The 25,726-nt window shown below is 43.9% G+C and overlaps 2 protein-coding genes across 14 annotated transcripts in view; both read right to left on the reverse strand.

Annotated features, from left to right (window-relative positions):
- The window catches only part of KDM5C (lysine demethylase 5C), a 45,664-nt gene that overhangs the window by 9,524 nt on the left and 10,414 nt on the right, over window positions 1-25,726 (reverse strand). For 5 of the 13 annotated variants that reach the window (XM_081277522.1, XM_081277533.1, XM_081277531.1 and 2 more), the window contains 18 exons: window positions 23,754-23,873; window positions 23,463-23,621; window positions 20,978-21,159; window positions 20,716-20,878; window positions 12,771-12,890; window positions 12,467-12,661; window positions 9,448-9,629; window positions 9,234-9,358; window positions 8,958-9,105; window positions 8,284-8,389; window positions 7,034-7,392; window positions 6,310-6,448; window positions 5,665-5,844; window positions 5,361-5,498; window positions 4,571-5,170; window positions 4,221-4,290; window positions 3,874-4,073; window positions 3,195-3,764 (listed from right to left, as the gene is read on the reverse strand). In XM_081277522.1, the coding sequence (XP_081133648.1) occupies window positions 3,399-3,764; window positions 3,874-4,073; window positions 4,221-4,290; window positions 4,571-5,170; window positions 5,361-5,498; window positions 5,665-5,844; window positions 6,310-6,448; window positions 7,034-7,392; window positions 8,284-8,389; window positions 8,958-9,105; window positions 9,234-9,358; window positions 9,448-9,629; window positions 12,467-12,661; window positions 12,771-12,890; window positions 20,716-20,878; window positions 20,978-21,159; window positions 23,463-23,621; window positions 23,754-23,873 (3,552 nt within the window). In that variant the 3' untranslated portion in view covers window positions 3,195-3,398. Of the gene's footprint in view, window positions 1-3,194; window positions 3,765-3,873; window positions 4,074-4,211; window positions 4,291-4,570; window positions 5,171-5,360; window positions 5,499-5,664; window positions 5,845-6,309; window positions 6,449-7,033; window positions 7,393-8,283; window positions 8,390-8,957; window positions 9,106-9,233; window positions 9,359-9,447; window positions 9,630-12,466; window positions 12,662-12,770; window positions 12,891-20,715; window positions 20,879-20,977; window positions 21,160-23,462; window positions 23,622-23,753; window positions 23,874-25,726 lie in introns of those variants that run through there. The other 8 variants (XM_081277532.1, XM_081277529.1, XM_081277526.1 and 5 more) reach the window with 3 other exon arrangements.
- LOC308639317 (uncharacterized protein) lies at window positions 1,763-3,330 on the reverse strand (the record flags this gene model as incomplete). Its single annotated transcript, XM_081277536.1, has 1 exon — window positions 1,763-3,330. A coding segment is annotated over one exon (627 nt), but the record flags the coding sequence as incomplete, so codon positions are not given.

Genomic DNA, 25,726 nt, shown 5'->3' on the forward strand with positions numbered 1-25,726 from the left:
CTTGGTATCTCTTTTCTCTCACAATTTCAGGTCTTCTTGGAAGCATGCCTAATGCCTGCCCCATTGACCATGGACCTCAAACCCAATTACTACCACTATAGATTGCCATCTGGAACTTTTTGCAATGCAAAAAGGTTCACATGCACGGTATGGGACTCCAACTGCTGCTTCTGTCTGCCTTCTTCTGAGCCAACTTTGCAGGGTTCCTAGCCTAAAAGTGGGGAGGACTCAAGCCTGTGCCTCACCTTCCCTTCAGGAACTCCCAGTATGGGGAACAGAGGGTAGGAGGAAACCCATTAATCCTAGTGTTTCAGACACCATTTAAGGCACAGTGGAGGCACTAATGGCGGCGGGGGGGGGGGGGGGGTCAGTTGAGCCTGAGAAATGGGATAGTCCTTACTAATGTGTCTTCCTATCCCCTTGTCACCTGCAGACTCAGGAGACATACTGAGGGGCAAAGTAGTATCTGGGATACAGAGCAGGGTGTCTCTATAAAGTAGAAAATAACTTTGAAGTGAGACAATACTAATGCCCTGGTTTCATTCTCCCATCCCCCACTCAGATCTAAGGCTCCTGCATCAGTTACCCCTCCCTTTCTAGGGGACTGCCTGGGAAAGGGACAGATGTGGAACCAAAGTAAGTTCTCTAGTAGAGGTTAGAATTAACCTTGGTCTTGCAGAATGGCTACAGCCTTTTCTGTAGAGTTCAAGGGATACATGTCCACTGGAAAGGGGGCATAAAGTAAAAGAGGGATGGGGCAGGGCGGTGCCAAGGTGAGAAAGGGTGTCTGCCAATCAGTGAGGGATGGGCCCATAAACTGAAAGACCCTCACCTCAGGCAAGCAGTTCTCTAGCCTGGGTCTTGCTGCATCATCTCTTCCTTTCCTGTCTGGCCACTTCTTCCAGTGGTTAGCTGCCTTGGAGTGGTGATTGATTGCCAAGATTGAGCCCCTTTCTGTCCCTGTCCCAGGTCTTTCTTGTCTGTCATTACCCTCTTTTCTTCATGATCAATTTTAGACAGGTGGGCAGATAAAAAGCCAGCTTTTTCCCTGGACTGGAACCTGGAATAAAACTGGGCCCAGGATAGGGTAGTTCATTGGCCCTTGCCTTTCATTGTATAGTCCAGGGCCCCAACCCAAACTGGACGACAGAGGGCTGAGACAAGCCCTCTCACCACTCATAGCTGCCACAAGAGGGCGTGCTTTGTAATTCATCACCAGGTTCCTATCACCTGGAAATCCTGGGTAGGGAGAGAAATAGAGCAAATGGAACTCTCCAAACACACGGATGAAAAAGGACAAAATAGAGTGGCAATGTGCTGTATTCCTGGGCTAGGGATCAGGACCTGGCCTTTAGCTTCTAATACCTCTGTGCAGCCCCTTGAAAGGAGGGAAAGCCCTCTAAGAACCAAGCATGAAGAGAAGCTGGTTGACTTAGCAGTTTCTATGCTCTTGATTCCTCCTCTTTGTCCTTATGTCCTGAGCACAGAACACTCAGGACCACAAGGAATGGTTCTTAGCCTCTGGAGGGTCAAGGATCCTTTTATGAATCTGATGCAAGTTGGTTAGTCTGTTTACCTGAAAAACACATGCAGACACTCACAAAAACGTGTCAGTAATCTCCAGGGGTGGTCCCTGATCTAGCCCAGCACCCTCATCTTAAAAGATTTCAAGTCTCAGAAGGGAAAAATCCACCCAACTATTGTAGGACCATTAATGGGCTTGAAATGATTATGCCAAGTGAAAGAAGCCAAACACAAAGGATCACATATTGCATAATTTCATTTATATAAAATGTCAAAAATGAGCAAACGGGGGGATGGGAAGGACACCTAAGGAGTGTGGAGTTTCTTTTGGGGGTGATAAAAACATTCTAGACTTTTTCGCAGTGATGGTTGCACAACTCTGTGAATATACTAAAAGCCACTGAATTGTACACTTTAAGTGGGTAAACTATATGGTATGTGAATTTTATCTCAATAAAGCAAATTAAAAAAGTAAACTCAGGAATTGCAAATAGCCAACCACACATTTGAGCTTTAGTCCCCATTGATCAGGGGCAGAAAGAACCAGTGGAGAAACATCAGGGATGAGTCCCTGAATACGGCATATAGGTTAAACAGGAAAGCATTCTAGAAAGAATGACATTAAATATAATCTTTATCTTAAGGGGAATGAAGCATCACAAAGTTTTAAGCAGTAGTGATACGGTCAGATCCATACTGTAGAAACAACTGTCTGACAGAACAAATCACATATTTCGAACAGGTGAATTTTAAGCGTGAAGACTGTACCTCAATAAAGCCATGAAAAAAAAAATTCCTCTGGGAACTAGAGGCTTAGATGAGGGCACAAAGCTGGTGGAGGCTATTGTGCTGGAGGTTAGGTGGGCAGGGCCAGAGCCCACCTGATTGGAATGTCTTGCCCAGGTTAAAGAGAAGCTGGTGGGACTAAGATTCTGAACCCTGGGCTCCCTGTCCTCAGCCCCAGAATCCTGCTAGCACTACAGCTGCTCCGCTGACAGGCGAGGGAGGCACCATTCTCCCCTTCGAAGAGAAATGCACTTCAGAAACATGTTTCCAAAAAACGTTGCTAAGGGTTTTATTTCTAACAAGAGGAAAATTATAATAAAATAAAATTAAAATAGGCTTCAGTTGGAACCAAGTTTCTTGTTTTGCTTTTTTTTTTCCTTTTGAACAAATTAATTACACACCAACAATCTTCTTTATTACAACATGAACCCAGGAGGAGGAGGAAAGGAGACAGGGGAAGATGGGGTGGGAGGGTTGAGGTGGGTGTGAGGACAAGCACCAAAAGCTTTCTTCAGACCAAAGGATGCCCTGTTCAGCCCCCCAACCAAATTCCTTTAAAATAAGAAACTGAGCACAGCTATGTGAAGCTTCCTCCTCCTGGGTAGAACAGTCAGGGAGAGGAAGGATGGGAGAGGGAGGAAGGGGAGTGGGGAGAGGCAAGAGTGAGAGGGGGAAGGGGAGGTTAGTGTAGCATGGCCTGGCCAGGGCCAGAACTGGGGAAGAGAAGAGAGAGGAGATCCCCCAGTTTGCATATGCACTGGCCTTGTCTCTGGAATGGTGCTGGCTCAGCCCCAGTTGTCCCTCTGCCCACCTGCCCATCTGTCTATCTGCCTCAGGAGTCTGGGAATGCTGGTTAGAGGTTACCAGGGACGGGGGGACTCCAGGGGCCGGCCCCCAGGAGCTGAGGTCTGAACAATACCTTGGAGTCAGAATATAAAAATCAAGGGACTCAGGGGTGGGTGGGGAGGGGGTTGGCCTTCCCCCCCTCCCTGCCCACCTCCCAAGAAGCAGGCTTGATGGTCAGAAAGAGGATCCTTGAGGCCAAGGTGGGGGATCTCTGTTGGGGTCTGTGCTAGGCTCAGCCACTGTCACAACTGTTGCTGAGGAGGCTGCTGTGGGCAGGGCATATGCAGCCGGGAAGTCAGAGTAGAGAAAGGGGACGAGGGGCCTGAAGTGGCCCCTAGCGCCGGTTCCAAGCCATTCTGGTTCTCCTGGGTGCTGGGGCTGCCAGTGTTGGGGAGGGATGCAGGGGGGACCTCACCCCCAGTCTCCTCCTCCAGCTCCTCCTCCTCCTGGGCTTCCTCGGCCTCTGGCCCTGAGCTCCGTACCCTCTTTGGCTCTAGCTCCTCTCGGGCTGGGTCATCGCCCTCCCCACCCCGATCCACCTTCCGCCGCCGCCGCCTCTCCAGGGCCCGGCCCCGTGCCCGACTCCCATGGCGCTCTGCCTTCTCCAGCTGTGATCACAGACAGGCAGAAAAGATAGGTTGTGGGCCAGCAGTCAGGCCTGGGCTCCCTGCCTGCTTGGCCTGACCTCCTGGCCCTGCCTATGATTTCTCTCCTCACCTCTAGAAGTGTTTGGATCCGCTCCAGGTCTGGAGGCTGCCCAGCCTGCAGCAGCTGCCAGATGCTGTGGTTCTCATCCAGGGTCACCTCAAGCAGGTCCCCCTCCATCATGAGCTCCTCCAGTGGGGCCCGGGTTGCCTCAGGCAGTTCTAACACAGGGCCAGTCAACTGTGGCAACAGCGAGGATAGCATCTCCAGATCTAGGAGAGGTGGGGTGGGGACAGGCTATGTTAGAGACTGTCCTTGGTCGTTTCCACTACTATGACAGAGCTGAGAACTACATGGGTCACTCTGGTGACATCTAGTCAACAGCCTACCCACACCACATCTAGACCTACCTCTCTTACCTGAGCCCTCCTCTGGGGCCACCTTCTCAGGACTGGTCATACTATCTCCGTTCTCCAATAAACCCTGGACCTGCCAAGGAAAACAATAATGGGTAAGAGTAACTAAACTGAAGAACCAGACCTTATTCTTCTATCCCCAATCTGGGACCTTCTACATCCTGGAAGAGGAGGGAGCAGACACAGGCTACCAGTAGGGAAGAGTCTATGGATCTGGACAGATACAGAATGGGGCAGGGAGGCTGGGCCAAAAGAGTATGAAAATTGGAAAGCAGGGACAGAGCTGGAATCTAAATCGGGGTAGGGGCCAGGAGACAGGAATTTGAGGACAAGAGCTGGGCCAAGCAGCTCACCTTAGGCATATCCTTGCCACTGCCCTCTCTGAGAGAGTCAGAGGCAGGGGCCGAAGGATAGGAAGGGGGCTCCTCGGGCCTGGGTTCAGCCTGTAGCCGTTGGCGGAGCTCAGCCAGCCGTCCCAACAGAGCAGTCACGTCCTCAGAGGCCAGAGCCTGTCTGGCACGGCCTTGCCAGCTGATGGCCCTCTCTGTGAGGCACTGTAGGGCCTCACCCTCAGGCAGCCGCACAGGCAGTCTCTGTAGGGCTACCAGCAGTGCCAGGATGGTCTCCAGGCGTGGGCGCCGTGAGCGCATGCACAGTGGGCATAGGAATTTGGTGTCCCACTCCCACCAGGCCAGTAGCGGGGATGAGGTGGGACTGGGCCTTGGGGAGCTGAGGAGGCGGGGCACCGACACACACCGCCCATGGAACCAGTCCTGACACAGGTCACACTGCAGAGCTCCCACCCCGGCTGGCACTTGCCCACACACGCAGACGGAGGTTGCAGAAGAGGCCGTGGTCGACGATGCCAGTGGACTGGGCTTGGCTGAATTGGTGCGACGCAGCTGCAGGATACCCTCCTTCTCCTTCTGTTCCCCCTCCTTGAAGGCCACGATCTGCCGTGCCCAGGACAGGGGGGAAGAATAGGTCAGCAGCCTGCCCCCTCTCTTCTCTGGCCCCCTTAACACCCCACTCCCAAACCAGGAGAAGTAAAGCTCAAGAAGCAAGCGGTCTGCCCATGGTCACCCGGCTCAGACAACTCTATCATTGCCAGGCTCTTCACCCATCTGTGTCTAAGCTCCTTACCACAGAGCCTGGGTCCCTGAGGTCCTGCGCAGACAGCCCCAGCAGCTCTGTGTCAGATTTGTACAACCCCAGCTCCTTCTCCATCCACCGGCTGCGCTTGGTGCTGTCTGAGCCGGCGTCTGCACACGGGCAGAGCACCTGAGGCAGGCAGACAGAGGGGGAATGACCGGGCTTCCCTACCTCCCACACCCTCTCCTCTCCTCCCCTTTCTGGTGCCCTTCAAAAACCCATTTTCTCATATGAGCCATCTCACAACAGCCAGGCCAGGTGAGAAGAGGCTGTGGGTGAAGGTGCAAGGTCTCACCTCCAGCAGTGTGTAGCAAGAGTTCTTCTTGAGGAAGGTCTTGGAGGCCTTCTCCCTCCAGGAGTGCGCTGTCAGTACCTGCAGCTCCAGTTGTCTCAGTTCCTCTAGCCCCACAGGAAGATCCCGGCCCACAGCCACCAGGCCCTCCAAGTCATCCAAGCAGGGGTAGTGATCACCATTCTGAGGACAGAGGTGAGAGAAAGCTGAGTTTAAACTGCCAATGTCTACTGATGCTTACTCTGCCCAGTCCTGAGCTGAGAAGATGGACTGGACTCAGTCTTGAAGCAGAAAATAGGCATTGTCCCGGCTCTCTCCCAAACACCTGCATCCACTGACTGGCTTATCCCCCGTCCCAGGACCACCAGCCTCACTGTTAGCCTGTGGTTTTTCCTCTTCAACCCTCCTCCAGGTACCTACTCTGCTCCACTCCCACACTAACTGGTTCCGTGCCCTACCATCTTCATCCTAACCAGCACCTCAACTTTCTTCAGGCCAGCCCCTCGACCCTTCCTCTCACATTGTTCACCAAGCACATTTTGCCTCCTCAGTGTGCCATACAAGTTTCCTCTCTTTAGCCCACCCAACCCAGTGTTTGCAAACTCTTCTCAGCTGACAGAAAGCCTTGGATGGGGGAGTGGTCCTCACTTGGATCTCATCCACATCGGCAATCCAAGCCCGGGCCTTAGCAAGAGCCTCCTTGAGAGCTTGGATGTTGGGCAGGTGAACTGGGATGTTTTCTGCTTCACGGATTATGGCCTCGAGTGTAGCTGGTGGATGTTTCTGCCTAAAGGTAGGAAAAAAAGAGGACTCCGTCTGGTATAGCGGACCAGAAGCCCAGTCTGATAACCAGATGTATCTGCATAGGCCCCTTGGGCACTTGTAATTCCTGATATCATGTGGGCTTAATTGCTTGAGTCCTGACTATGGATGGCTGCCAGTCCCTGTTTCCTTCAGACTGCATGCACCCATGCATCTCCTTTTGCCACAACTCTTGCACCTCTGCCTGTCCACCAGTCGATCAGTCTGCTGGAAGTGCCTACACATACTGTTGGTGTGTAACCTATGGCTGCAGTCTTATCAGACTGCCCCATGTGTGTTGTCTTCCTACTAACATTATGCCCAACTGCCTGTTACTTGTGCTTTCGTGTGTATACCACATAAGCCTACAGGGCTAGTCCTCTATGCATCTCTGCCTCTCTGTGTATATAAATTATGTTTTAAAAAGAACAAGACAGGAAACACAAGTTAGGTGGAGAGTCCCTACACCAACACAGGAGTAAAACATCCAAGACCACCTATAGCAACCATCTTCAGGTTCTCCATGAAACTTTGAAGGATAAAGGGCATGGAGGGGAAGAGCCGGGCCTACCTGGCCTCCAGGCAGAGGTGGGCCTTCTCCTCCCAGCGTTCAGCAATGGTCAGCAACTCCTGCAGCTCAGCCTGGGCCTTATCCACAGCAGGGCTAGGGGCTACATTGGCCCCAGCAACCAACAGTCCTCTCATGACAGCCAAGGTGCCCCTTCGGGCAGACGGGGCCAACGTGCGTTTTACCTCATCCAGCCATCGCGCCTGTTCCACTTGCCGCTGGAGTTGCTGGGCCTCAGGCACCTCCACTCCTAGCTGCTGCCCCCTCTCCAACAGGGACTGCAGTAGCCCTGGACTAGAGGGCTGTGAGGCCAGGGCCTCACGGGCCTCAACCTGGTAGGCCTCCACCTGTTCCAGAATACCCTACCAGGATATGGAATGAAGAACAAACTCCTCAGCTGGGCTCACTTAGAGGTTCTACCAGTACATACCCTTGCCCCACTATCTTCTTCCCCTCTAATCTTTTGGGAAAAGGGAACCTAAATGCCAGGCTCTCCTCCTCCAAGCTCTAAGACAGTGATTCCTAACATTGAGTACTTCTTAAGATGCCCTGGGGAATTTGTTAAAATGCACACTCCTAGGCCCCACCACTAAAGATTCTTTTTAAATTTTCTTAATGGTACAGCAGGGGCTACCACTGAGATAAATATCTGGTCCTTTTTATTTTAAGACAGGGTTTCACTAAGTTGCCAAGGATAGCCTCAAACTTGTGATCCTCCTGCCTTAGCCTTAGTCACTGTGATTATAAGTGAGTACCACCACACCCAGTCACCCTCAGAAATTCTTAATAGAGAGTGGTCAGGAATCTGCTTCATTTTTCTCTGCAAAGGACTCTGCCCTCAGAGCAGTGAGAGACCCTCTGCCCTAAGAAATGCCACCCTACACTTAGTCCCTGTACAAACAATCATGCTCACACTGGTGTTTGCTCTCCTCTTGTCCTGCTTATTCTTTACCTTTATGAACTTTGTTCAATTTTCCAGGCCCAACAAGCACTTTCGTTACCTCCTTTTCTTCTACCTCCTCCAAACAACTTTCTTTTGATTCTGCATCCTACACTCAAACCCATCACCTGCCCCTCAAATCCCACATTTAACAGAGAGTTACTAGACCCTTGCCTCATGCCTATTTTCTCACACATGCAACCTACATCACCCAAATGCCTTAAATTTGCTAAGGGAGCCCAAAGTGACCTGCTGCTCAGGTTCCCCAGTCCCTCTGATCCCTCAGCAGCATTCCAAGTCCACCCCTCCTCACCTTGACATCCCCAATCTGGTGCATGGCACAAGGCAGGTTGTTCATCTGGTCCAGAAAGGCCCGGAGCTCAGCCAGGGTCATCTGTAGACCAGCTACCCTGTGGGGACTATGGAGTTTCACATGTGGGGGTTTCAGGTCCAAAACCAGTCCCTTCCCTCCATCTCTGTGCTAAGTAACACCCAATACCTTTCCTCACCATACATATCCACCTTGATCTCATACCTCAGGATTTCCCCAACTGCCCAGATTACAGGGAGGGTTTTAAAGTATAAGTATGTTCATAGGATAAGGGAAATCAGGAGAAACAGGTCCTCTACCACTTAGCTACACACCCCAATACCTGGACTCTTCAATCCATCCCCCACTGTGTACCCAAAAATGTGTGGCTATGCTCAGATTTATGTGTCTACATCCTGTTCTAACCCAACTCTTCCATAACTTCTCCCTGTCCACAAAATTCCTCAGCCTGTCTCTCAAATCTCCTATAGGTACTGATAAAATATACACAAGTTGCCTGGTCTCCTTACCCTTCCAGGCTACCTCATACTCTCAGGTACTTAACAACTTCCTGCTGACACACCCAGTGGTATTGAGAGTCCACCCCCTGTAGCACTTCTCTTAGGCACTGGATCCTAAGCAGTCTCTCTATGCCCTAGCACCTCATGTTGCCATACCCAGCTTCCTGGCCGCTGACCAGCCCCAGAGCCTGGGACACGCAAGCTTCTGCCTCACTCAGGCAATTCTTCAGTCGTTGCAGCAGCTCACTGTTAGGAAACCTCCGCTCACGGGCCTCAGACTCTAGTGCTCTCAGTTCTTCAAGGCCTAGAGGGAGAATGAGAGCAGCAAGAAGTAGGCAGTATTGAGTAAAGGCATAGGAAGGGTGTCAGGGGTACAGTAGAAAAGGGAATAGAACTTGCCTGTGGAGTCCCTCCGACCCCCCCATCACTCACTGCGCTTCCGCCCATCCTCCACCTCCAGGGCCACTCGCACTTTGTTGGCCCAGGTGTCGAAGGACTCGGCCCGAACCTTCAGCTTATGCAGCATGGCAGGGAGCTCATCCAAGGTGTACCGATACCTGGAGGAAGAAGACAAGGAAGAGCATGTCTGGCCCAGCTCTGTACCCTCCTCATTATCTCATTTCCTCCAGAAAGGTTCCATGCTCACCGCAGATACTGCCGGCTACTGGAGCACTTGCAGAGGTCATTGATATGGGAAAGGCAGACAAGGCCATCTGGGCAGTCATAGCAGGCCAGGGCAGAAAGGAAGCATGTAGTCTTGCACTTGATGCATTGGCGTTCATCATCTGGGAGCAGCTCAAAAGCCTCTCGCTCAGCCTCTGTGATACCCTGGGAACATCCAACCACATGTGTTATGAACCAGGCAGGGTTGAATAAACCCCCATCTTAGCTACCACTGAGCCCCAATTTAGACTCAAATCTATGCTGATGGTCATGGAGGTCGAGAGGCCAAACTTCACAGAGCACACCTGCCTTTTATCAAGTCCACACTCTCAAGGCAGAGGAAATCAGATGGATCAGGGCAAAATCAATATGGGCTGAGACAGAGAATTTAATAGAGGAAGAAAATCAGATAAGATTCAGCTAGATACTAAGGGCCTTTTGGATGAGAGAAGGCAAGGACAGTGGTAGACCATGGCACCAGAGAGGTAGCAATGTAGAATGTATTCAAGGGAACAATCCTGGCTTAAGAGTTACTTGTGCTGACTGCTTATCAGGCAGAAGACACTGCCTGCATCTATCCAGATTACAGAAATTCAACTGCATGCCCTTGTGTCCATGTCTTAAAGATACAAGATTTCCAAAGCTAAGCCAGTGACTTCATCTGCTGCTTAGAATGAAGACAAACCAGTCTATTTCAGAAATGAAGGAAAAGCCAACTATGCTGGAGTAACTTAAAGACAAAATGCTATATATTATGGGTTATTTTAGGGATTTTAAAGAGAAATACTGATGCTAACAGTTTTGCTTATACACTTCAACAACTAACCTCTGCATAAGCTATAAGACCACTGCAAATTATAGATACCACTGCTGTGCCACTTATTTTAGCTGTGTAATCATGAGTAAATTATTTAAACATTTCTGGGTCTCAGTTTTCTTGTAAGATAGAGGTAACAGTACCATCCTCTTTGGATTGTTAGGAGGATTAAAAAGCAACTTCAGTGCTCCACAAATACTTATTATATCTCATTTTACTAAGGAGGAAATTAAGTCTCAAGAGTCAGTAACTTGCCAACTAAGGATCTGACTGTAGTCACTTTGACTCCAAGCCAAAGAATGTTCTAATGATGAAGCACCTATGGGCTGGGGTTGTGGCTCAGCGGTAGAGCGCTCGCCTTGCAAGTGTGAGATCCTGGGTTTGATCCTCAGCATCACATAAAAATAAATAAAATAAAGGTAGTAAAAAAAGAATAGAACTTCCTTAAAAAAAAAAATGAAAAATGAAGCCCCTAGGTTTTCATGGATCATGAACTCCTAAGAATTGGATGCAGCCAGGCGTGGTGGCAAATGCTGTAATCCTAGTGCCTCAGGAGGCCGAGGCAGGAGGATTACAAGTTCAAGGCCAGACTCAGCAACTTAGTGAGACCCTGTCTCACAATAAAAAATAAAAAGGGCTGGGAATATAGCTTAGTGGGTTCAATCCACAGTATCAAATTAAACAAAACAGAATTGGATGCAAATCAAATCTTCTCCTCCCAGAAAAGTATTCCAACACACACATCATCTCTTAAGTATTCCAAGACTAGGGTGTATAGAACTCCTCTCTGAGGTGAGGGCCAAGTGTACAGAATTCTAAATGTTAGGACAGGAAAGTCTATTCTCCCCATGTTGCTTTGGCTCTTTCCTATAGTATAGTATAGCCTCAGGGCCATCATTTAAGAATAGAACCACAGAGAGAGAAAATGATGCCTGGAAATCCTCAGAGACTTACCAACTAACGCCATGACTGAGAGGCCCCAGACTTCCAACACTACTATAGCTGAAACTCTCCCTACATCCCATATTCACAGAAAAGTTATGAGCTTTAAAATAATAAAATACCATCCCAAATAGGAAGCAAGGAATTTCTCAGGACCAGCATTCATTTGTAAACTTTGTTCTTTTTGGTGGTGCTGGGGCCTTATGCATGCATGCTAAGTACACACTCTACTCCTGTGCTATACCCTCAACCCTCCTCTGTAATCTTATGGAGGAGCCCCACTAAGTCAATTCCCTAAAGAGATAAGTGTGAAGCTTGAAGGTGGCAGATGAATCTACATGGGTGGACTTTATACCTCTGTAGCAGCTTCTACTCAGCCACACACACAACTGACACATGGTTATCAGAAATGTATTAAAGTAGAAACACTTTCTACTTGGTAACACTATTTCCTTAATTAGAGTTACTAAACCACCTATGTGTAAGAAAATAGCACTTTCAAAGAAATATTCCACATTTCATTTTCTTCATGTATTAACATTACCAAAAAGAGCAGAGAAAAAAGAGCCTGTCTTTTTGTTTGAACCCAGGGCCTCACACTTGCCTCACACATGTGAAACTCAGTTTGAGTTTCACAACTACCTTGCAGGTCAGGTATTTATTCCCATTTTACAGAGTAGGAAAGTGAAACTATGAGAGTTTAAGTAACCTAATAAAGTCACCCAGATACTCAGCAGTGAGGATTTCATATGCTTGCCTGTCTCACTGAGTTATTTGGATAATGATAAAGAACTTCTATACAATCACCAGCTATGGGTCAGTTATTAAACATTATATCTGATCCACTGGACTATTCAAAAATATAAGTATTATTATTATTATTATTTTAGTTATAGATGGACAAAGTATCTTTATTTTATGTATTTACTTTTACATGGTGCTGAGGATCAAACCCAGAGCCTCACATGTGCAAGGCAAGTGCTCTGCCAATGAGCCACAATCCCAGCCCTTAAGCATTATTATAATTCCCAAATTATATGGAAAAACTGACAGTGAAGTCAACTGACTTGTCTAAGGTTGCCAATAAAGGTTAGAGCAGAGAATGGAGTGAGTTTTTTAATTTAGATGCATCCAGTTCTTTTCACTACACTCCAATAGTAAGGTTACATCTCCTTGGTATGGCCCATTTCCTACAACCTCCTAGGCTAGGGTATCTAATGCTAGGGACTCTCCCACCACCCACCTTCTCCAATAGAGCCTTCCGTAGACGCCGCTCCTCTTGCACCATGATGAACATCTCCTTATGCACAGCTGCTGCCAGGTTCAGGTCCAGCTTCTCAGGGCAAGCAGCCATCTTGCAGATGAGTTCCTCATGGGAGAAGACACAGTACCTTCGGAGCCGGCGATAGTGCTCAATGCACTGGCGCCCAGCTGGCAGCTGTGGACAGGTTCAAGTTTGAGTATGGCCAAGTCTGAAGGCAGTGATGTCTTAGCTTCCTCACAACTTTCCTGCTTCTCATTGCCAGCCCACCACACTCCAGACTCACCCAGTCGGCAGTGCAAAAGTTGACAGCCTCAGCAAAGTTGTAGCCTTGGTTGAAGCCACTATGGTAAGCACGGGGAAAGGTGATGACAAATTCTCCTGCACACTGGTTTGTACGGACAACCTGAAAAACAAGAAAGGTGAAGACTATTGATATGGAGGTTTTCCAGTCTGTAGAAACCACTGCAGGGTCCTTAAGGAGACAAAGGAAAGCATCAGGGTACACAACCTGACAACAGAATCCTAGGCCCTTCAATTCTGAAGGGAGAACCATTAGTCTCTGCTTTTCAAGGTTCTGATCTTGACAGATGACAGAAAGATTTGAGTCACAAACCCGCAACATACCTATCAAATTATTTCAACTTCCCTAGTAATTTTTGTAAAAATTATAAATATCACTTTTAATTAAGCTGCCCAAACTTTTTATACTAATGTTTACTTTTATTAGTCATAGACACAGTTTTAAGAGTCAAATGTGTTCTAAATGATTTGTTATAAAATCAGAAGGTCCTGCCATTCTCCCCTTCCCAGAGCCAATCACTTTCACCTCTTCTGGTTACATTGGTGTTTACCTTTAACAACCCTAAATGACATGCTTTGGACTCTGTTAAAAACAGCTGTGGCTCAGTGGCAGAGCACTTGCCTGGCATGTGTGAGGCCCTGGGTTAAAAAAAAAAAAAAAAAAAAAAGACAGCCTCTTTTTTCTCAATTTGCTTAACTTTCTCTGCACATATATTAATTTAACCCCCAACTTTCTGACAAGTGTCTGAATCACCTTTCCTATTAATTTTCACATTTCTATAACACTCTCTCATGCAGCCTTCTCATCTGATCCAGTCTGGATCAGCTGTCTTCCTGAGATCCTCATACTTCTATGACAGACCTCTCATTTCTTAGATCCCATGACTTCCTCCTCCTTGGTTTATTCCTTTGCCATATTTGAACTTCCTGAGAAATGGAGGGAAGAAACGTTTTTTGGTGGTGATGGGGTCTATTCTTACTCTCACACTTGACTGTATATAGAATTCTTGGGATTTTTTGCTTTTTTGTTATTGGGGATTGAACCCAGAGACAGTTTACCACTGAGCCACATTCATAGCCCTTTTTATTTATTTTCAGACAGGGTCTCACTAAGTTGCTTAGGGCCTTGGTAAATTGCTGAGGCCGGCCTTGAACTTGCCATCCTCCTGCTTCAGCAACCTGAGTCAGGATAAAAGGCCTGCACCACGACATCCAGCTGTGTATAAAATTCTAAGATGAAAATCACTTTGAAGGCTTGCTCTAGTCTTCTAGATTCCAATATTGCTGTTGAAAAGTCTAAAGCTATTCTTATTTCTAATGCTTTGAATTAATCCTGATTCTGTCTCAAGAAGTTCACATGATTATTCCGTTCCCAGTGTTTGAGATGAAATCCCCAAGATATATCTTAGTGTAGATCATTCATATACTGGATAGGCTGTTTGACTCTGAAAACTCAATTCTTCAGTTAAAGGAAATTTTCTTAAATGATTTCACCAATGATTCCATTCTCTCAGTTTCCATCTATTTTTTCTTTTCATAATTCCCACTATTTGAATTTGAACTTCCTGGATAAATTCTCAAATTTTATCTTTCCCCATTTTTATCTTTTCATTCTATTTTCTAGGAAATCTCAAGTACATTTTTTTTTTAAAGTTTCACTTCTGCTATCAAAATTTTAAGCTCTAAGTGCTCAATGTTTTGAGTATGCTCTTTTTAATTAGTTCTTAGTATGTTCTTTTTAAATAGTATTCTGCTCTTTCAGGTTTGCAGTGCAGTACTCTCACTGTATCTGTGGGGAATACATTCCAAGACCCCTAGTAGAGGTCTGAAATCTTGGATAGTACCAAATCCTATATTTAATGCTTTTTTTTTTCCTACACATACATACACAAATTTGATACCTTTCCTTTCCTAATAAGCACTTACCACATGCTGTGCCCATCTTTTGCAGTCTGAGGTGTGATATTAAAAATAGCACAAATTTCTTTTTCCTTCACAGACACAAGATTTACTGTAGATCTTAGCAACCTCAGCACACAACTTTTTCAAGTTGAGAATTTTTCACATTTCACTTAAGGAAAACACTTAACAGCTTCTCTTTGGCATATCTGAATTGCTAGCTTCACTACTCTTGCACTTTGGGGCCAGTATTAAGTAAAACAAGGGCTACCTGAACACAAGCACTATTATACTTTGACAGTCAATATGATAACCAAGATAGCTATGTGACTGACAAGTGGGTAGCATATACAGCACAGATATACTGGACAAAGGAATGATCATGCCCTAGGTGGGATAGAGCAGAGGTGGCACAAGACTTCATGCTACTCAGAATGGTATGCAATTTAAAACTTATAAACTGTTTATTTCTGGAATTTAAAATTTTTAGACTGCAGCTGACCACTGATAAATGAAACTATGGAAAGCAAAACTATGAATAAAAGGGCACTACTGTGCATGCTTATCTCTGAAGACAGTAATGAAGTTTCTTTTCCTTTTAAAGTTACTATTGTTGGGCATGGTGGTGCACACCTCTAATCTCAGGGTCTTGGGAGCCTGAGGCACGAGGATTGCAAATTCAAGACCAGGCTCAGAAAACTTAGTGAGACCCTGTCTCAAAATTTTAAAAAATTAAAAGAACTAGGGATGTAGTTCCATGGTAAAGTGCCCTTGGGTTCAATCCCCAGTACAAAAAGGAAAAAAAAAAAAAAAACCCTAAAGTTAAGTTTATTTCTCCTTTCCTGGCCTCTTTTTCTCCAAGTAGCTTTCTTCTTATTTGTCTGTTTCTATTGCATTTACTAGGGTTTCTTTAGTTGACTGTTAATTTGTGGCTGCCTATTTATATTTAAGAGGAAGAGATGCTGCTGGATGTGGTGGTATATGCCTATAATCTCAGCAACTCAGGAGGCTGAAGCAGAAGAACTGCAAGTTCAAGGCCAGCCTCAGCAAATGAGCAAGACCAGATCTCAAAATAAAAAATAAAAAGGACTGGGGATATGGCTCAGTGTGGCTCAGTATCCCTGGATTAAATCCCTGGTACCAAAAAAAGAGAGAGATGAAAAAGCTCTGAGTACATAGGTGAAATCTGACAACTGTGAGTTTCAATGCTGGGTGATCTACCTGAGCCATTTTGTTTAGAAAACTCTACTTCTTTCCTCTGAGGCCAGAGAAAATCCTCACATTTTTTTGCCTGTAGAAAAAAGGCCTGTCCGCATGTTCTAATGGTCAAGCAAAAGAAAATGCCTAGAAATCCCAGCTATCAGTATGCTCAAATGATAAAAATCCTATTTTCACTGTTAACCCCACCTTCAACTGCACCTAGGGGACCTCAATCCAGGGGCCCTCTGTATTAACCTCTTCAAAAATAAATCCTTGGTCTTACTTGAGTAAAGGTAGTTCACATTTCTAGCAGCCCAGCATGGGAGGGGAACCCCCAGCTTTTTATTCTTTTATTTTTTATTTTTTACAGTACTGGGGATTGAACCCAGGAGTATTCTACACTAAGCCACTAACCCCAGTCCTTTTTATTTTTTTAATTTTTGGGGGATGGGTATCAGGGATTGAACTCAGGGGCACTCACCCACTGAGCCACATCCCCAGCCCTATTTTGTATTTGATTTAGAGACAGGGTCTCACTGAGTTGCTTAGCGCCTCCGCTTTTGCTGAGGCTGATTCTGAACTCACGATCTTCCTGTCTCAGCCTCTGGAGCCACTGGAATTACAGGCGTGCGCTACCACATCTGACTCATTTTTGTTTTTTTATGCTGAGACAGAAACTAACTTGCCCAGGCTGACCTGAACTTGTGATCCTCCTACCTCGGCTTCTCTAGGTAGGAGGCACCATAGGCATATGCTACAGCACCTGGCTCACAGCTTCTCATATAGATTTGAACCAGTCCTTATTTTCATCCCCTTTGCCTCTAGAATGTCTGGTGCCACTGACTACAAACCTTTGGGGGACTTCTGAGGTAAAAATCAGGTTGGTTCTCAGATGTTCTCAGTTCTGGCTTAAGATTCAGTTTCCTTGTCTGTTTTGTAGTTTCAGGAATTTTATTTACCATTGTATCCTCTGTTTTCATAATCTCTGTGATCTTATATCCTAAAAAAAAATCCCCTTTGTGTCGTTTTACTGGAGTTTCACTAAGGAATGGAAATAGCTATGTATACTTTTATCTTTTTTTACAATAAGTCAAAACTTTTAAGATGAACATTTGATGCTAGCAAAGACACACAGTGAAATAGGTACAGTGATGCTAAGAAAATAAACTCTATTCTCCAAAAAATAATCTTATGTGTGTGCACACACTGGGAATTGAACCCAGAGTCTCTAAGTTACACCTACTGCATGCAAAATGGCCAATTTTTATCAAGAACCTGTTTATACCCTTCAACGATTCCTCTGATAGGATTCTAGAATAGTTCAGGATGAACTAATCCTAACAAAATTAAATCTTCCCATTCATGAACATATCATCACCACATTCATTTGGGGCATATATCAGTTTCTACCTCCAGTACATTTTCTTCTTCTCTGCTTAGAGGCAGTTATCTGCCTCAAAGCATTTCTTGCTGTATTATTGTACTAGCTTGCCACATTATTGTACTAGCCTCTACTATCAAACACCTGAACTATCTTTTAAAACTGCAAATCTGACAATGGCATATCTTTGTTGAGAGAGCCCCTCATTTTAACCTATTTCTACAAACCCTTTCCTAAAACCCCAGTCTTAAATGACCCAGTTTGTGGTTCTTTTGCAGCACCCCTCTTTATTCCATATGTTTACTGCTCTCTGTCCTGTACTCAACTGTGCATACCCAAAGGCAGGGACTGATTTATTGACCTTCAGGGTGTTTTTGAGAGGCCCTGCACACAGAAAGGGCTTTAGCAATATTTGCTGAATGATCTAGTCCCAGACTTAATTTTATAGATGTGAAAACTAAGTCCCAGAGAAGCCTTTGGTAGGAAAACCAGGAGTAGAACCTAATGCTCCTGGATCTTCATCTCAGCATGCACCTTCATTTTGGCAATTTCACTTTACTATTTCCTACATGGTGGTTTTAAAAAACTCTTCTCACGTTCTGTAGCTACTAAAAATGACAAATGTGAACAGCCAAAAAGTAAAAACAACCCAATATTCATTAGATAGTGAAGGGAATTATTGGGTCAGAAAGGGAATGAACTCCTGACATGGATAAACCTTAAAAACCTACTAGGTGAGAGAAGACCACTTATTTTTCTATTATCATGAATTGGCCAGAAAAGGCAAATCTAGAGACAGAAAACAGATCAATGGTTGCCTGGTCCTAAGGGCTAGAATGAAGAGTGACTACAAATATTAATAAGGGATCTTTCTGGGATAAGAGAAATGTTCTAAAACTGGATTTTGGTGATGGCAGCACAACTGAATTGTGCACTTAAAATGGATAAATTTTATGGTATGTAAACCATAATGCAATAAACTGTTTTTTTAAAAAAATGACAATTATAAAAATCATTCTAGACTAGCACTGTCCATAAGAAATATGCTAGGCACATATGCACTTTAAAATTCTTTAGTAGCCACATTAAAAAAGTAAACAGGTAAATTAATTTCAATAATTTTATTTAATAAAGGCACAATATTATCATTTCAATGTGTCAATTGTTATACAAAAGTGTGAGATATTTTACAATCTTTGTTTCATACTAAGTCTTGAAATCCAACATAAACTATATATACTTTTAGCACATTTCAGCTGGAACTAGTCACATTTCAAATGCTTAATAGCCGCATGTGACCAGTGGCTACCAATTGGACAGTGCAGTTCTAGACCGTCAAATTTATAAAACATTAAAAAATCTATACTGATTATTACTACATCAAAATTTTCACAAAAAACAAAAAACATATGGAAACATAACAAAAATGTTTACTAGGATGGAATATGGATAACCTCCTTATTTTCCACTTTTTGAAAAGGAGGAATGTTTCTTTTTTAATGAAAATAATACTTACACTGTATATCTATAAAAAGAAATGGCCTTCTCCCTCCAAAGAAGAAGGCAGCAGGGAACAGATAGCTAAAGATAGCTTTGCAGAATGTATGAAATATGATATGTCAAGAGCTTTGTAATGTTGTGAACAACCAATTAAAAAAAAAAAGTCAAAAAAAAAAAAAAAAAGATAGCTTTGCAGGGAGCTCCAGCTGGCTACACTGCAGCCTGCCAGTATGAGAACATGAAAATCACAGATGCCTTGGACTAGGGGGATACTGCCAAGTCCAAAGGACCTAGAGATGCTGGGAACTACCAAAATGGGGTGGGGCAGAAAGAGGGCAACGTGTAAAGCAGGAGCTGGCTAAAGAAGCTGGTTAGCCATTAGCCAAAGCTATGGAGATATAAGCAAAGAGTACATGTTTAAAAGTGTGTGACAGTCTTTAAAAAAGAGCTTAGGATCAAACAGCTCCATGACCTTCTCTCATATATATGCATCTCAGCTACCTAAATCCTTAAGAATCTTCTAATCTTACAGTTTTCCTTGGCATTGTAGACTAGAATGAATGCTGGGCTATGAATGAGAAAGAGGGAAGTCTGAGAAAAAGTCATATCCAAAGTCTACTTATGAAGTAGCAAAACTGAAAGGGTCTTTGATGATTTTTTTTTTTTTTCTTTTTTAGGGGGTATGTGCTGGAGATCAAACCCAGGACTTTGCACATGCTAAGCACACACTCTACCATGGAGTCAATCTGCAGCCCTCCTTGATCATTTTGACCCCAGTAATCCTTAACTAGGGTAAAGCACAGAGGGAAAAGGAGAGTCCCTTCCAAGTGCAGGAAGGTTGCCAGAGCTGTTTTAAGATGTTGCTTCCCTTGTTCAATATCCCATTTCATGGTTAAATATCATTAAAATGTAAAAAATTTTATCCATAGAATATAAAAATAATAACACAAGGTGAATGCAAGAAAAAAATTCAGAGAGAACCACAGACCAAGTCCAAAGCTCTACTGCAAAAGGTCCGGGATACCTCAAAAAGACTAAATATTAACAACTACCTAATATGTCCTATATATAAGACTAAGTGGCAATAAGGCCAAGGCCAGAGGGAGAAGAAGGGAATAGGGAGTAATACCAGCACAGAGTAAGAACTAAAGCAGAGATGGAAGATATACTAATTCCTTTTTACATAGGAATGTTGATCAGGTTTTTTTGTTTGTTTTTTTAAGGTCCACACCAGAAAACTGGCAGATGCTAATCAATGCCAAAAATTCCCAGAAATATAAAGTCCCTCACAGATATGTGAAGTTGTATACCCAGCAATACGTTTGTTTTTTGTTTTTGTTTTTGTTTTTTTTAAGGGTAAGAAAAAAACTGTCAGAGAAAGTGGATAGGCCAAGACTCTGGATTCAACTTTTGACCTGTTTAGTAAGTAAAAAGATATACCCACTGCTCCAAAAAAGGTAACAATATGAAAACATGGCACAAATAGCTATTTGTCCTCTGATATTATTTCATAATAATTTGACTTACAATTTGTAGGTGGTATATGACCATCCAGTGTAAAAATAACATTCCCTAGTTTTCCTTACAGCTAGATGTGGCCATGTGACCAAGTTCTAACAGGAGATAAGTTGATAGATTTGCCTTTAAAAGCAAGGAAACATTCTAGCCCTGCCATTCCTCCATTTCCCTCTTCCACTAACTGAAACACAGTTATGATAATAAGCCAGTCCTAAGGTACGCCCCTCAAACGCAAGGCCTGGAGGTCTCACAATCACATTGTGTATCTACCTATTATCATGGGTCTCTACTAGAATAGTCACACCTACAACTCAATCAGGATAGAAAAGGAACGAGAGCAGGGGTAAACTCAGATGAAGACTACCACTGCCACCAAAAAGGATATCACTAAATCATTCCTACTCCTTGTTCACTTTTCCTGGACACTCACCGGCACACCATGGGACATGAGAGTGTTCGGATTCATGAGAGTGACAAGTTGGTGCAAGAGGTCAGGCTGGCTATCAAAGAGCTCAGGTGTCAGCTTCTTCATTACTTCTTCCAAATGTTCTGCTGCAAGTGAGGGTACCCCATACCAGGTCTTCGGCTCACCCCTACTCAAGTGGAAAAGGAACACAATAATGTAGTCACACCTGATGTCATGCAGAGAGCCCATCCTGACTGCTTCCCAGGCTCTTCAGGGCCCCACTCACCAGTGGAGGTAGTTAATGGAGTAACTCCAGTGATCCTCAATATGCCAGCAAAAGGCTGAGAAGACCATGCCCACATAGAGCCAGGGCACCTTCATGCCAGAGATATCTGCATTGATGTGGCATAATACAGACTGCTCCAACACTGGCATCACATTCAGATTCCATCCACTCGTAGCATACTCCTGTAAGGTCAGATATTTGGGGGATCACATCTAAACATCTAAAACTGAAGTTTTCTTATCCCCCTTCCCTCAAAATGCATAAACACAAAATTTCAATTCAATTTGATCTATCCATCTACCATCTACAAGTCAAAGCCCTCTGCCAACTGATTTTCAACAAAGGCATTAAGAACACACATTGGAGAAAGAGCAGTATTTCCAATAATGTTGCTGGAAAAACTAGATATCCATATGCAAAAGAATAAAACTGTACCCCTATCTTCCATCATTAATAAAAATCAACTCTAAATGGGTTAAGGCTTAAATATAAGACCTTAAATTATGAAGTTAATAGAAGAAAACAATGGATACACATCAGGACATTGAAACAGGCAAGGGTTTTTGGTTCCTTTACTATGCCACATAACACCCCCAAAACACTGTGAACAGAAGCAAAAGTAGACAAATGGGACTACATCAAATTAAAAAGCTTCTGCACAGCAAAGCAATCAGCAGAGCGAAGAGACAACCTACAGAATAGGAGAAAATATTTGCAAACAATATCTGACAAGGAAGTAATATTCAGAATAAGTAAGGTAATCAAAATATTCAATACCAAAAAAAGTAGATAACCTGATTAAAAACTTGGAAATAGACCTTAATAGACATTTCTCAACAGATGACATACAAATGGCCAGCAGATATCTGAAAAACTGTTCAGTATTACTAATCATCAGGAGAATACACAGTGAAACCACAAAGAGATATCACTTGACCTGAGTAAGAATAACTAGTATCAAAAAGATAAAGAGGCAGGGAATATAGTTCAGCATAGAGTTTGCCTAGTATGCACAAGGGTTTGATTCTAAGCACCACAGAAAAAGAGAAAAATAAAAACAAAATTTAGTAAGTGCTGGCAAGGATATGGAGAAAAGTAACCCCTGTACACTATTGGTAAGAATGTACATCAGTATAGCCATGTTGGAAACAGTATGGAGGTTCCTCAAAAACTTAAAAATAGAACTAGCATATGATCCAGCAATCCCACTACTGGGTATATATCCAAAAGAAAGGAAATCAATATGTATGTCAAAGAGACATCTGCACTCCCATGTTTATTGCAGCACTGTTCAAAATCGCCAAGAAATGGAATCCAACCTGAGTCCATCAACCAATGAAGGAACAGAGAAATTGTGGTAAATATACACAATGAAATACTATTCAACTATAAAAAGGATGAAATCCTGTCAATGCAGCAAATGGATGGAACTGGAGATCATTATATTAAGTGAAATCAGCCAGGCACTGAAAGCCAAGTACCACATGATCACAAGTTCATACCTCACAGAAACTGAGAGTAAAATGGTGGTTCTAGTGAGCAGAGAAAGTAAAGGTAAGGGCAGAACTAAGAAAGGTTGTGTATCTAACTATATACTAAGTTATAGTTAGATAGATAGTATGAAATTCTGGTATGCTACTGCATAGTAGGTTGACTATAAATAACATTTATGAGCTAGGCGTGGTGGTGCACGCCTGTAATCCCAGTGGCTCAGGAGGCTGAGGCAGGAGGATTGCTAGTTCAAAGCCAACCTCAAAGCCAGCCTCAGCAACAGCATAAACAACTCAGTGAGACCCTGTCTCTAAATAAAATACAAAATAGGGCTGGGGATGTAGCTCAGTGGTCAAGCGCCCCTGAGTTCAATCCCCAGTACAAAAAAAAACCCCAACAACAATTAAGTACTATTATGTTTCAAAAAGCTAGAAGAAAGGATTTTGAATGTTGACCATAAATAAATGAGATATTTACTCTCATTTAAACATTACATAATATATACTGTACTGAAACATCACATGGTACCCCCCCATAAGTATATATAATTCTAATGTTTTTATATATCAGTTTTAATAATACATTTAATAATTCTATAAATTTTAAAACAAACATCAAAACCCTGTTCTAAACCCAAATGCTACTCTTCCCTTGAGATAGACTGGGCCCTCAATTTCCTATGCATCCAAATCCCACTCCCTGAACACTTCCTATGAATGAGCTGAGCACATTCTTGTAACATTTGCAAGATAGGTATTATCTCCATTTCACAGCTAAGAAAATAGGTTCAGAGAGGTCAAAGAACCCATCTTGCATCTATACACACCAGGTACTAGACTATGTTCTTTACATACAGCATTTCATCTAAATTTCACAGCAACTGCATTAAGAGGCATAATCATCTCCATCTTAGAGAAATACTGAATCTTTCAGATACTAAATGACTTGCCTAAGCTACACAGCTGACATATAACCATGGTATTTACCCACTCACCTCCTCCTCAGGGGTTAGGTGCCGCTTACTGTCACTGACAGGGAAACCACTGCCAAATTCTTTGGAATGGATGTCAGCCCCATACTCGACAGTCACATCTTCCTCAATACTATTCACTAGCCGCCAGAACTCCTTCTCTACTAGTTCTGTAGGCACCATCTGGGGAAACAGGGACAGCAGAGAACTGTGGTACGTCTTATCCTGGCCCCATTGACCCAGGAGAGGTGAGACTATCAGGAACCAATACCTATGACCCTAGCCCCAACATTATCCCAGCCCTCCATCACCTACATGCACGGGCATGTTGAAATAGTCGGCTTTAAAGGAGTCAGCCATCTCGCCAAAGCTCTGCAGAGTGTACTCCCGGGTAGCCTGCTCAAAGCCAAAGGCTTCAGGGGGCCGTTTACACTCCTGAAACCCAAAGGAGAACATGTCACCAAAACAGACAGAGATAGAGAATCCTCATAAGTGGAACTGGAATATGGAGTAGGAGTAAGGGAGAGAGGTCTGCACTCAAGGCCTTTGAGGCAGCTTTTACTTTATAGCTCTATTTTTTTCTCTTACCACTTGATCCTAATTCATCTTTTCCATTCCCCACATACACCCTCATTATATTTTTGTTCATATAGATCCTCCTTATTTGAAATGTCCTCTCTCTCTCTCTCTCTCTTTTTTTTTTTTTTTTGTAGTGCTGAGGATTGAACCCAGGGCCTCACACATGCTGAACAGGTGCTCTACCACTGAGCTATACCCTCAACTCCTCTCACATTTTTTTCATGACTCTTCGAAACTCAACTTCAAGCCAAATACATTGGTGCATGCCTGTCCCAGCTACTTGGGAGACTGAGGCAGAAGGATCACTTGAGCCCATGCATTCAAGAGCAGCCTGGGCAAAGTAACAAGACTCCACCTCAAGAAGAAGAAAAAAAAAAAAAAGCTGAGTAGGGTGGTGCATGCCTGTAATCCCAGTGGCTTGGGAAGCTAAGGTAGAAGGATCACAAGTTCAAAGCCAGCCTCAGCAATTTAGTGAGACCCTGTCTCAAAGTAAAAAAAAATAAAATAAAAAAAAAATATGGGGATGTAGATCAGTGGTTCAGCACCCTGAGTTCAATCCTAGTACCAAGGAAAAAAAAAAAAAGAAAAAACACAAAACCCAACTTCTATCCCACAGCCTCCAGAAACTATTGCCTCATAGCTGTAGCCTATACTCTATTCTTTAAGACTCTACCATCTAAACCACGTGCTCTAGCTTTAATATGGTCTCCCATGCTCTTCTGCCATCATTTTTTCTTTCCAGAAAGTATGAGTTCATATAGGATACTTCTAATGAAGCTTTCTTAATGGTCAGATTGGAACTTTTCAGCCTGGGAAAATGGCACTGAATATTCTAGTACCTTACTGAATGGAAAAACGAAGGCACTAGTTTCTATAGTGTCACACCCTTCACTATTCCTGTTCTGTAGACTGTCTAAGAAGACAGGACATGGGTTTGCCTTACTTGTATCTATATTCATAATTTCAGATGAGAATTGTATGCACCCCACACATCCTGCTCATGATGGAAAAATAAATGTCAGCCTGGTCCACTGGCTCATAACCACTTAAGAGAAGAGAGCCAAGTAGAGCTCACAGTCTTCCTCATTCATGACGCTATTGGTATCCAAACTTTTCCAGACAATAATCTCCACTAATACCAAGGCCATTATGCATTGTATTGCCCTGGTCCTTTTCCATATGTGTGTGTGTGTGTGTGTTACATGTGCACATCTGGTCTCTACAACCACAGCTAAGTCCCTAAGATGAGGTGAAACCACCAATGTGTGCTCGTAGAAGACAAGCACCAGGAATTTGGTTGAAAGCAGGAAGCTCATGAAATGGACCTGCCAGACTTCCCAGGTCCTTGCCTTCACTGCTGCTTCTGCTTACTGCCCCTACCTGCCCTAGGCACATTCTCTCCTACACAACTCAGCTCCCAATAATCCCCCATTCCCCAGGCTTACTGCAAATCAATCTAAAGGTCATAATAGGAGAACAACCAAATGAACATTATACCCATATAATGAAAAAAAAAAGTCATACCTTGAATAAGTTTAATAAGGAAATATGAAGTAACAAATGACCATATATAACAAGACCCCGAACTTGTTAAAGATAGTTACACAGAACCAACAAAAAAAAGATGAGAAAAAAGTATATCAGACTATTAATAGTGATTATCACTAGGTGGCGATAGGTAATTTGTCTATTTTCTTTAAAAAAAAAAA

The sequence above is a fragment of the Spermophilus citellus genome (genome assembly GCF_964194105.1).
Source record: "Spermophilus citellus genome assembly, chromosome: X".
NCBI classification, from domain to species: Eukaryota; Metazoa; Chordata; class Mammalia; order Rodentia; family Sciuridae; genus Spermophilus; species Spermophilus citellus.